Source organism: Pundamilia nyererei, unplaced genomic scaffold (assembly GCF_000239375.1).
Source record: "Pundamilia nyererei isolate P.nyererei 1_Seehausen unplaced genomic scaffold, PunNye1.0 scaffold00234, whole genome shotgun sequence".
NCBI lineage: Eukaryota > Metazoa > Chordata > Actinopteri > Cichliformes > Cichlidae > Pundamilia > Pundamilia nyererei.
The window spans coordinates 203,601-215,532 of NW_005187635.1; the positions used below are offsets into that span (position 1 = coordinate 203,601).

At 40.5% G+C, this 11,932-nt stretch overlaps 1 protein-coding gene across 1 annotated transcript; it reads right to left on the bottom strand.

Moving 5' to 3' along the window:
- Nucleotides 1-994: 994 nt before the first annotated feature.
- On the bottom strand, nt 995-11,131 carry LOC102195360 (ras-related protein Rab-3D-like). The gene is made up of 5 exons (XM_005748929.1): nt 10,915-11,131; nt 7,913-8,146; nt 5,498-5,616; nt 1,975-2,099; nt 995-1,875 (listed from the first exon to the last, which is right to left on the bottom strand). The coding sequence occupies exons 2-5, from the start codon at nt 8,144-8,146 to the stop codon at nt 1,688-1,690; spliced, it is 666 nt and encodes a 221-aa protein (XP_005748986.1). The 5' UTR covers nt 10,915-11,131; the 3' UTR covers nt 995-1,687.
- Between the last annotated feature and the right edge of the window lie 801 nt (nt 11,132-11,932).

Sequence of the window (11,932 nt, forward strand, 5' to 3'; positions counted from 1 at the left end):
AATACTAATTTAAAATTCAATTAATAATCCAGGTTTTTCATAACAAACACGACTCACACAATCACAATTGTGCTCTACACAATAAGATCTTTCTTGGTGATCAGTCCAATCAAAGAAACCATGGTGATCAAATCAATGCAGGTCATGGTCAAAGTAAAAGGTTCACTATAAAAACACAGTAGGAAGTCCAGTGTGATGTCATTGAACAATTAAAACTGTCATGATAAACGATAACTGGTTTACTCGTGGAACATTTTTACGATAATATTTATGACTTTATTGATTTGTCGTGCTATTGATTAGTGAATGATTTCAACACTGCATGGAAACTTTTGGGAATGTTTTATTATTAACTTCGTGGATCATTAGGAAGTACTTCATCTGATTCAGCACTGGTTCCTTCCCGGCTCCCTCAAAATGACATTTCTTTTGTATAATAGCTTTAAAATATCAGTGCGCAAAATTTACCCTTCATGCATTAAAAGCTACCTTTGAAGCACATACGCTATATTGCCAAAAGTATTTGATCATCTGCATATGAACTTGAGTGACATCCAATTCTTAATCCATAGGGCTTAATATAATTCCGTAAGGGTTAGTTAGTGTGTCTATGGGAATTTTTGACCATTCTTCCAGAAGTGAACCCTGAGAAGGTCCGGCCCGGAGTCTGTGCTATGATTCAGCCCAAAGGTGTTCTGTCAGGTAGAGGTGTTTGTTCTAATACCATCCATCCATTCGCGCTCACATTCACACCTATGAGCAATTTGTTCTAATACCACCTAAGCAAAACTACACCAATTAAATGTCTATAACACAGTAACACAAAAGTGTGCCGGCCACTCACAGTGTTTTATCTCCTTTCTGATAATTCACTGGAGAAAACTGTCTTTCCAAGCAAGGACTCATCCATTTAAAAACAAATTACAAAACTATACATGAAATGTTTTCATACAAATGAGGCCAACAGACATAACATACATATTCCTTTCTTTTAATTTCAACTTTATTTTAACTTTGGACTAACATTAATAATTAAATGTATAAAAAGAAAAAACAAATACATTACTTAAACACAACAGATGATTATATTCCTATAAAACATCCAACAAAAAATGTGGTTTATTAACTGGAACTCACGCAGGGCTATCAGGCGTGTGTGATCTCAGCTTTCAAATATGTTAGACTTTGTACTGTACCTTCTTGCTCATTTGGTTTACAACAGGCAATTTCAACAGAAGTCACAGTGATGCAGTTTTGTGCGACGCCCACTAGGGGGTAGCATGACACAAGTCAATCGGGGTGATTCCCCATGCAATTTCAGTCTGGCACATGGCTTTCTTTCACATCCTGACCTGCAACAGGTGCTGTTCACTGCACTGTGTGAACAGGAAACGATAAAGAGAAAAGGCTGCTCAGTGGAGCTCTTTGGCATCTTAGTGTAACAGTTACATTGGGATTACAAAGACGATCCTTGAATCACCACCGAGTCAAGAAAACCAGGAACAAAAAGAAATATATAAAAAAAAAAAAAAGAAACTGAACGCCAGGCATCCATGATTGCACTGCAGTAACATTTGGTAAAGTACAATCACAATGAAAGATTTAGGGGAAATTCTGGTCATCTGTGTAAGTGTGGGCACCTATATTTCATTATTAAACCTGTTTTATCAGGTTTTACAATCAGTAATCAGCATGCACAGCCACCCCGACTGCTGTTGGGTGTGTCCTTCAGGCCATCTCCCTTGTGATTGGTTGCCGAATTGGCATCACCGTTGACGCTCTCGTTCATCTTCTCGCAGATGACGTCCACCAGCTTATCAAAGACCTGCTTCACGTTGATGTTATCTTTGGCACTGGCCTCGAAGAAATGGAAGCCTGGCGAGAGAGCAGAGAGAGATAAAGAGCTTATGAGTGATTATTAAATAATGTTTTGTTAACGTGTGTTCATGCTGATAAACACCAGCGCGTACTGACCGAGCTCTTTGGCCAGTCTTTTGCCATCTTCAGTCGGCACCTGCCTGTCATCTTCCAAATCCAGCTTATTCGCCACCAGCACCACCTGAGCGTTGTCCCACGAGTAAGTCTTGATTTGTGTTGCCCTGAGAAAAACCAAAAAAACCAAACCATGTTCCCCTTCTCTACTGTATCACCTTCAGAGACCCTCAGTCCATCACAACAATGAACCAAAGCTGAGTCTCTTCTGATTTCTAGCATTCAAGTTCACTTTAATGGCAATGAAAAGGTTATTAATCACTGAAGGAGATCACTGAAGATGCATGGCACAAAATGATAGCACACTGTATAGACGAATAAATAAGGAAGTTAAGACACCAAGTAGTGCAAGCTGGCAAACAGGATTATGATAACAATCTCAACACACTGACAAATGAGACTAAACCTGTTTGAATGTCACACGATCTCGTCTTCTCATTGGTGTTGCTGTGAACACAATAGGCTCTGCTGACAAAGAGAAGTGGCATTAAGAGATTTTTGCTAAAAGGATTTGATCATCAAATGAGAGCTTTCACTTGAGTCCAAAATTCAAACGTTTCCGGTTGTGTATGTTATTAGGAGGACTGTTTATTGCGCCTATCGATTGGTTTCCTTTTCATTTCTATAGATTATGCAGTGGAACATTGCATTTCTTTAATATAACACAGCAGAATGATAATGCTCCTTTGACATTATTTGTAGTATTATTGTCAACCTGTTGCTATGTGTGTTGATTTTTTTGATCGGTTCCAGGTCAAAGACGGAACCCCCCCCCCCCAAAAAAAAAAACAGTCTTTTAGAGGAAAGCCATAAGATGAACGTATCCATGGCGACACTGAGAAATTCCCTTTCTGAAGCGCACTGAATGTTTTCAGCATCATAGCCTTTGTAAACTAAACATCATGGTCAAAAGACAGATCTAATTGCAAAACCTATGGACACACCTGCACATCTACACAGTGGATGCCCAAAGCATACTGTGCCTTTTTTGTCCTCGTGGACCTTAATGAGGGCCGTCATTAATATAATGAAATTCACTGAATTTATAAGGACTTGAAACCATACACTCCTAAGGGAAGAGGTTACTGAAGTTACAAAGCAAACCAAAGGGAACCAAGAGCCATTTTCGCACAGATTTTTCTGAGGATTCATTGGTCAAGAGTTGTCTGCAACCACTGGTTGCTAGGGAAAAATGTGTATTCCTTAACTGCTCGGCAGTGATTCATGGAAGCTACTGGCTGTTGCTGGATGAAATGAGATGCAAAGAAGGTGCAAAGAAGGTTCAGTAAGTTCACTTTAATTAGAATGAAAAGGTTATTAATCACTGAATAAAATCCCTAAGGATGCAAGTGGAAACATCACAAATGATGAAAGCAGTATTCAAAATGAAAGACTGAATAAACTGAAACTGTATGGCACAAAATGTCAGTGCAATATATAAATGAATAAATAAACAGAAATATCCATTAAAAACAGTGCACTGCTGTCATGTCAAGTCAGCTAAGAGCCCAAGTAGTGCAAGCTGGCAACCCGGATTAAGATAAATGAGACTTAACCTGTTTGAATGTCACATGATCTCATCCCCTGATTGGTGATGCTGCGAACACAATTAGCTTTGCTGACAAAGTGAAGCAGCATTTACAGATTTTTGCAAAAGAAGACCGTTTTGGAAGAAGCTCAGAGTGGGATTTAGAGAAGTCTGAAGCAAAAGCATCTGATTATTGAAAACAGACAGAGCTTTCACCTGATATCATTTTCTCACTTTTGATGAAAGTCGTGTTTCAAGTCTTTTGTATCTGAAGTCTTCGACTAGAGCACTGGTAATGATAACATAAAGTAACAGTAATCATAACACACGCACGCACACGCACGCACACGCACGCACACGCACACACGCACACACCTTCAGTTACCCTAGAATTCTAGAGGCAAATGTTGACTTTTTACTCGACCATATTAATTTAAAGGGCGTTGATTTTCAAATTGTACTTAGAAAACATACACTGATCAGTAACTGACGGATTATATTAATATTTGAATGTTTCCCGCGGTGTCCATTTTCAGGAGGACTGTTGGTTGTGTCTATTGATATACTGTCCTTTTGTTTCTACAGGTTATACAGTGGAACATTATGTGTATTTTCTTTAATTAAACACATTGTTATATCCATTTTTTTAATGCAGCATCTATTCTTGTGAACAAGAGTGCTGCTTTTTTTTAATTTTCTCCAAGTGATCCAAAAAAACAACAACAAACAGTTGAAGAAAATGATAAGATGAATGTATCCATGGCGACATTGAAAAGTTCCCTTTCTGAAGCTTATTGAATGTTTTCAACATCACAGCCTTTTAAACTAAATGTCACGATCAAAAGACAGATCTAACTGCAGAGCCTATGGACACACCTGCACATCTACACAGTGGATGCCCTAAAGCATATTGTGTTTTTTTGTCCTTGTGGACCTTAATGAGGGCCGTCATTAATATAATGAAATTCACTAAATTCAAAAGGACTTGAAAGTAGTGACTGAGACCATACACTCCTCAGGAAAGAGCTTACTGAAGTCACAAAGTAAGGAAACCATGGGCCATTTGCCCACAAATCTCTATTGAGGTTTCTTTCGTGTCGTCATGCACACATTGCTCAAGAGTTGTCTGCAACCACTTGTTGTTAGGGAAAAATGTGTATTCCTTAACTGCTTGGCAATGATTCATGGAATTTGCTGGCTGGAAGGAATCAGATACAAAGAAAGTGCTGCACCAAAAACCTCCTAGTTATCGCTGGGTTTTTTTTTTCTGTAGTTTTTCGTGTTTGTCTACCAGCCCAACGTCAAAGTAAAGGTTGTGTCTCTGCTCTGCAGCCAGCATGTTTCTAGAAGAACAAATCTTTTACTTTGAAGGCAAACGGGTCTTCAATTCTGGTTCATGTTGCACTTTTCACAGTTTCCCTAGAGGATAGCTGGAAAGGCGTTGTAGACAAATCTGCCACTTGCATTAAAACTAAGACTGCAGCAAAATTCCAGCAACCAAAGCAAGGAGATTTTACTAATTGAGGAATAAACATTTTCCCTAGCAACAGCTAGTTGCCATGGGGGTTACTGACCAGTCTGTAGCGCAGCATGAGTGGGATGAATTAACATTTTCCCTGTCACTGCCATCACATTCAGCAACCACTCACAACCAGGGAATATCCCATTTTTCTTCACCATTGCTGGTTGCCAGATGGTCGTGAACTGGTCCCTAGGCCTGTGTGACTGAGGCCTAGACGTGGCTGGTGTTCACGGGTCTGTAAAACCTCAACACAACCACAGCGTTTTTTTGCAACCAAAGTGTCACCTCTGCAAGCCATTAGAAAGAAAGAAAGTTTAAGGCACTTCTGTGCAGGTATCACTTTTTAGACCAGTGGAAAAAAAAACCCCAAAAAACACATGCCTTGGAAAAATGCCTTCAGCTACTGGAAAACACACATGCCTATTCTGCATTAATTATATGCTTCATCTACCCACCAGTCCTGAACAGCACAGAACGACTCCTGGCTCGTGATATCGTACATGAGCAGAAATCCCATGGCTCCTCTGTAGTAAGCTGTGGTGATAGTCCGGTAGCGCTCCTGCCCAGCTGTGTCCTGTAAACACACATTGAATGGTGGATGAATTATTTTTACTGGCCCAACTCCAAAAATCACACAAAAAAAGAAAAAAAAAAAAACCCAACGAAAATCAAATTCAACAAAAGCAAAAAAATTCCCAAAAACAAAAAGAAAACCTAAAAAAAAACACTTAAAACACTGAAAGTTGTTTGCAAAATGAAAACATGACAGGGGAGCAAAAGTAAACAAATGGTTAACTCTGCAGAAAATGTAGCTTGCCATCACCAGTGTGTGAATGTGTGTGTGAATGGCTGGATGACTGAATGTAGTGTAAAGCACTTTGGGGGTCCATAGGGACTAAGTAAAGCGCTATACAACTACAGGCCATTTACCATTTACCAAAAGCAAAGGTCAATCATGAACTTTCTTAGAATAGAATAACCCCTCCCTTTTAAAATGTTGATGCTGCCACACCCTGGAAGCACACTAGGACACACTCTCAGGTCTTGCCTACATCTCCAGATGGTATTTTTCCTCTTCATGCTGCCTTGGGAAAAACCTTAAAGTAACAAATGTAACACTCCTGTGGATTCTTTGAAACTGCAGTAAGAAAACTAAGACTTTGAAACTAACTTCTTTAAACTTTCTCCCATGTAATGTGATGCCAGTAGCTGCAATGGACCTCATTAACACCACTGACTCTAATTGTACACATTTTTGGGCTTGTCAGCAACCTACAATTTATGTCACATGTAGCTGCGCTTATTTTAATGGTCCTAAGAAATCCCATTAAGTCCCTCAGCAGCCAATAACCCCGATTCTAAAGTGAAGGGCTCATAACAAAACATTTTCACAGCCAATATACTGCGTGTCTTTCCTGAATATAAAACCTCAAGTCAACCAGCTGGGACGTTAAAAATCTGCTTGCTTGTTAATGCATCGGTAATAAAACTTTTACTGTTATTTATCTGAATTTTAATATGGTTATCTTTTATACTACTGGTTCATCATTTCACTTGGCACCTTCCTTGTGTGAAAGTGTGCAGCTGGATCATTGTAAAGCGCAGCCGAGAAGGCACGGCCCGCTGAATACATTAACTTCAAAAAAGATGCATTACTTTCATCTAACAGGAGTACTGTGGGTGAGTCCTCGCCTTCCGCTAACATTCAGTAATAGATCTGTCCTGGGTGTCAGTCTGCGCGGTAAGCACATTCGGCTCCTGCAGCTCAAACCCATGCATCTTTCATGAACCCCGCCGTCTGGGGACAATGTTAAACATCAACTGTTATTAACTCCAGAGAGTGAGAAATTAGTTCACATCCATGACAGGCTGCAGCATGTAAGAGGGCAAATCAGGGAATGGGAAGAGGATAAACACTCCATGTTGTGTAACAAGGCTTTGAAAAGCTCTATTCATTTGGCCCCTCCTTTGGTTGAAGATGTATTTTAAAACCTCTTTGCCACAGGTAACGACCCCACATAAATTACCACTCCGACTTTAAAGAGACTGGAGCATTTTATAGTCAATTTTGTTGATATATTGTGTGTCAAAGCTGTTCTCTGTACAGTAGATTTTTACTCCGGTGTGGGGAGACCGGAGTAAAAATCTTCCTGAGCATTCAAGTGGAAATTATTAGGGACTTTTAAGATCTCAGTGATGTTCAAATGGAGCTACCTCTACATTAAGTGCCTCTAGGAGCATCCCAGACATCTATCACAGTCAGAGTAGTTAAAACAAGAACAACAAAAAACGGATAGGTTTTGTGTGACAGCTTGATTAAGATTACATTTGGTCAAACTGCAACACTGCCAGTGAGCTTTTAGTTCTTGGCTGCTGCAATGAATAAACATCTTTCAGTGAGTCAACAAACCTTGTTCTTGCCCTAATCATTATAACTATGTGCATGTGGTGACAAACAGTTTGAAAGCAGGAAGAAAAAACAGGTGTTTTTCTTTGGTTGGAAACCCCGCCGAAGTAAAATTAGTGTCTATTATTCCACGTCTTCAGATTTAAAAAAAAAACGTCTTGGTTAGTACTTTAGAAAAACGCCACAAACTATTATTTCAATCATGAGGACTGAAGACATAATTACACTAGTGTATAAGCTGCTATTGTGCTCCCAATGGCCTAAACCGCCTCTCCTCTTGCCCTGTTAATGGAGGTCAAATACCAGGTAAAGAAGTACAAAAGAAAGAAATAAAGAAAAAAAAAAACAGCGGATGAGAGAAAATAAATCCTTTGCTTAGAGGGTTTAGGGGGTTTTCGATCCTAAGGACTTCTTAAAAATACTACTCGGCAGTGCAGAGGCTCTATCTCATGCCCAATCTCACCCAGATCTGTAGCTTGACCCGCTTGTTGTTCCTGTAGATGGTCTTGACTTTGAAGTCGATGCCCACCGTGCTGACAAACGCTGAAGTGAATGAGTCATCTGCATATCGGAAGAGGAATGAGGTCTTTCCCACGCTGCTGTTGCCGATGATCAGCAGCTTGAACATGTAGTCAAAGTTTTGGTCGGCTGGATCTCTCTGCTCGTGAGCCGCTCCTGGATCTCTGGCTAAAGCCATCTATCAAATGACGACAGACAAAAAGGAGAGGCACATGTGTGATCACTGAGATGGGCTATAAAGCATCTTTCTTTTTTGTTGTTGATAAATGTTGTCTTTTGTGCTTCTTGTATTAAATATTGTTTGCAGCAATTTGTAGTGGTTGTGTGTGTACATTTTGGTTTTCTGTAGTGTCTGTTGTTGATTGCTGTCCCTTAAAATGCCTAAAAAGGGACAAGTTCTGCCAGTTACCTGTGGCTGGTAATCCTACATATACTCACTGACCACTTTATTAGGTATGCCATGCCAACAATGGGTTGGACCAATTTTTGCCTTTAGAATTCCCTTAATTCTTTTTTGCACAGATTCAACAAGGTGCTGGAAATATTTCATCAGAAGATGGGTACACGATGGTCATAAAGGGATAGACGTGGTCGACAACAATACTGAGATGGGCTGTGGTCTTTAAACAATGCTCAGTTGTGACTAAGAGCTCAAAGTGTGCCAAGAAAATATCCCCCACACCATCACAGCACCACCAGCCTGAACTGCTATAAGGTAAGATGGATCCATGCTGATCTTGCGATCGATTTCTGCTGTGACTCATCAGGCCAGGCAACTTTTTTTTTTTTTTTCAATCTTCTACTTTCCAATTTTGGCGAACCCGGGTGAACTATACCCTCATTTTTCCTGTTCTTGGCTGACAGGAGTGGCCAATCTAAGTAAACCCTAGACATGGCTGTGCAGTCCCAGTAGATCAGCAGTTTCTGAGATGCTCAGACCAGCTCATCTGGCACCAACAGTAATGCAACATTTAAAGTCACCTTTCTTCCCAATTGCAATGCATGCCATGCACCGCAGCAGCTCATCTTGATCACGTCTACATGCCTAAACGTACTGAGTTGCCATGCGATTGGTTGATTAGATATTTGCATTAATGAGCAATTGAACAGGTGTACCTTACACCTGTTCAACTGCCACACAAAAATAACACAAGTACAAGAACAACACAGAATAGGTGTGGCTGTAAGGCAGTTAAGGACAATTACATAATTGCAGGCTCAGGGTGCTGCACTGGGTCAACTGCTGGTAAATGCATACATGTACAGGAAGAAACAGGATTGTATCTACTAGTTCCTGTTTTTAATCAGTCATATAACTGCTTGGCTTTAATGCATACAAAAATAATCTAACAGAGTCTGACTTGCCAGTAATCTCAATATATTGCGCAATGATGTCTTATAGCAAAGACAGGAACATGTGACCATGGTAGGGAACGTCGATGCCGATGTCAGACACGTCATCTGCACAATCAAATGCCCATTGCAAATAAATTTTAAATAAGGAATTTTTAGACAAAGGCAATGCAGATACACTCCTATAATTGAACATAGTCAAATGTACTGGTTAATCCTTTCAATGTTAGATGATTAGCTAATGTATGAGCTCATTTTAGTTTCTCTTAAATGTTAATATTGGAGGTTTAATGTTTGTTTGAATTAAAAAACAAAAGATGGCAACTGAAAACAAAAAAGGAGGGGGAATACTAAAGTTAAGAAAAGCACTGGCTTTCGCAAAATCCAGGATTACCAGTATATCAGCTGTGGTGTCACAGTGATAAATATCAGCTATTTGAGAATTCAGGTTAACACTCAGACGTCTGAAATCCATCCACACTAAGAGCTGAGCAGATGCTGATGTTGGTAAATGGAAGTGTTATTTTAAAAATGGTCCGTCTTCCTCCCTGATTCCTCTTAGCGCTTATCACTGTGCTATGAATCACAGCCAGGGCGTGCTCCTTACTCTTTTTCTTCCCTGGACCGGTCACCTCCTGCTCTCTCCATCCATTTGTCACAAGAACACATGTTAAAAACTTATAGGATCGGTAGAGACTGAGCGGTGGGAAGGGGGCAATAGATTCTCCCCCGCTTGTGTATTTTATCTATCACCCATCTGGTCATTCATTCACCCAGTGACACTACTACTTACATGCACACACAAACACACTCCTTACTCTCATTTATCTTCCTTCTCTCCTCACATATTCATCCATCTATGCATCCCTCCTGTCATCATCCGGCCAGCCAGCTTCCCTCCCACTCTTAACTCTCTCCTTCCTCCATCACTCGGCATCAATCCATCTACATTCATCTATCTACCCCCCCCCCTTCTCCCTCTCTTTCTCCTCCACCCCCACCCCCCTCCTCTTCTCTCAGGGGTTGAGTCCTGCTCCTCCTTGGCTGCTGAGAAGTCTCTGGAGACCAGCTCAGCATTACAGCTTCCAAGATCATAAAAGAGGGGCTGAGCGGCATGCTGCTGTACACACTCAGCAGAACATCAATATCCGCGCATGCGCCTACATCAGCATGAAAGTACCTGGCACACACTGAAGTATGTGTGTGTGTGTGTGTAGGGTCGCGTATTTACTTTAGCTTGGGAAAACATGTCAACTCTCATTACTGCACATTCAATAATTGACTTCAGAGCATCTGACGCCTGGTTTGTAACTGCTTCAGTCAGTCAATGCAGTGCACGAGAGCAGCTGTTTCACGGGACACTTCATTGCCCCACTTGTTGACACCGAATCCAAATATCTGTGTACAAATTAGCCCGATTAACCACGAACAAAGTTCATATTCTGAAGCCACCGATGACACTTGTAGCCTTTAACTAACTAAGAGTCTAAGTTGCCTACACCGCCTTACCATACGGCAGCTCAGCTACACACCTGATGACATTTAACAGCCCCCGTCTGCCTTTGCATACAACTGCGAGTGAATGCAAATTACCTCGGGTGTTGTTTACGGGTCTGTCTCCTCTCTCCCTCCCGAAGTGTTCACACGTCTACCTGAAAGTCGATGAGTGTGTGTGCTGGCTGCTGCAGCTGTTGCTGTCTGTCGGGCTCTCCTGCTCAGGTGTTCCTGTCCCGGATCTCCACACTATGCATGTGCATATCTATCACTGGGACGTCCAACACGCAACTTGTCAAGTCATGCCCAATATGAATCACGCACTTCCGGTATAAACTTTCAAAATAAACATTAAAAAAAGAAAGCTGACGTTTTAGGGTAACATACATCTGAGTGCAAATTTCTGGCAGTTGGGTGTATTTGTTTCCAGGAGTTTTCAGACAAAGTTGGCTCACCCTCTGCATTTCTATGTAAATTAATAAAGGATAACAATTTGTTCATCGCGGGGTTTTATATAGTAGGCAATCTGCACCCACTGATGGCAACCGAAGGAAACTAATAAATAAGTTGAGGGAGAGCTGAAGGTGTTGAGAAAATCTTCGAACTCCATGTCATAATGAGCTGAGCAGTGTAGCTAAGCAACAAGCCGTGCTCCTTGATACTGTTTTCTCATTACTTGGCCATCTTGTGCAAAGAAAAAAAAGACGAAGAGATTTTTCAAACTCAGTAAACACGAAGGAATCATTTTGAGTCAAATGCAACTGAAACATTCAAAATCAAGCGAACATTTACTCAAATAATTAAAGAAATTAAGGAAATCATGAAGGAAAATGGGCTTGGTATACCAATCAAGTAAATTTCATTTAATCAAGTTCCATAAACCTAAACGTTTACATTGTACTTATATAACGCATTACACGAAAAATTTACATGTAATTAAAATAGTAAAAAGCAGAATTTTGGGGACAATTATTTTACTTTTTCTTTTGAGTGTACGATCAGTTCTCGATGGTCAAAAAACGACTTTATACTGGTTTATTTTGAAGGTTATTGCTAAATTTCCGGTATTCTGTTGCCTCACCTGCTGGTGGACGCACTTTCAATACTAAGCCTTCCG

Excerpts from the sequence above, each read along its gene's own strand:
- LOC102195360 (XM_005748929.1), bottom strand. The coding sequence starts at position 8,146 with ATGGCTTTAGCCAGAGATCCAGGAGCGGCTCACGAGCAGAGAGATCCA. Across the intron at positions 5,617-7,912 it reads GGGTCAAGCTACAGATCTGG|GACACAGCTGGGCAGGAGCG; the intron begins GTGAGATTGGGC and ends GTGTGTTTACAG. Across the intron at positions 1,876-1,974 it reads AAGACTGGCCAAAGAGCTCG|GCTTCCATTTCTTCGAGGCC; the intron begins GTCAGTACGCGC and ends CTCTCTCGCCAG.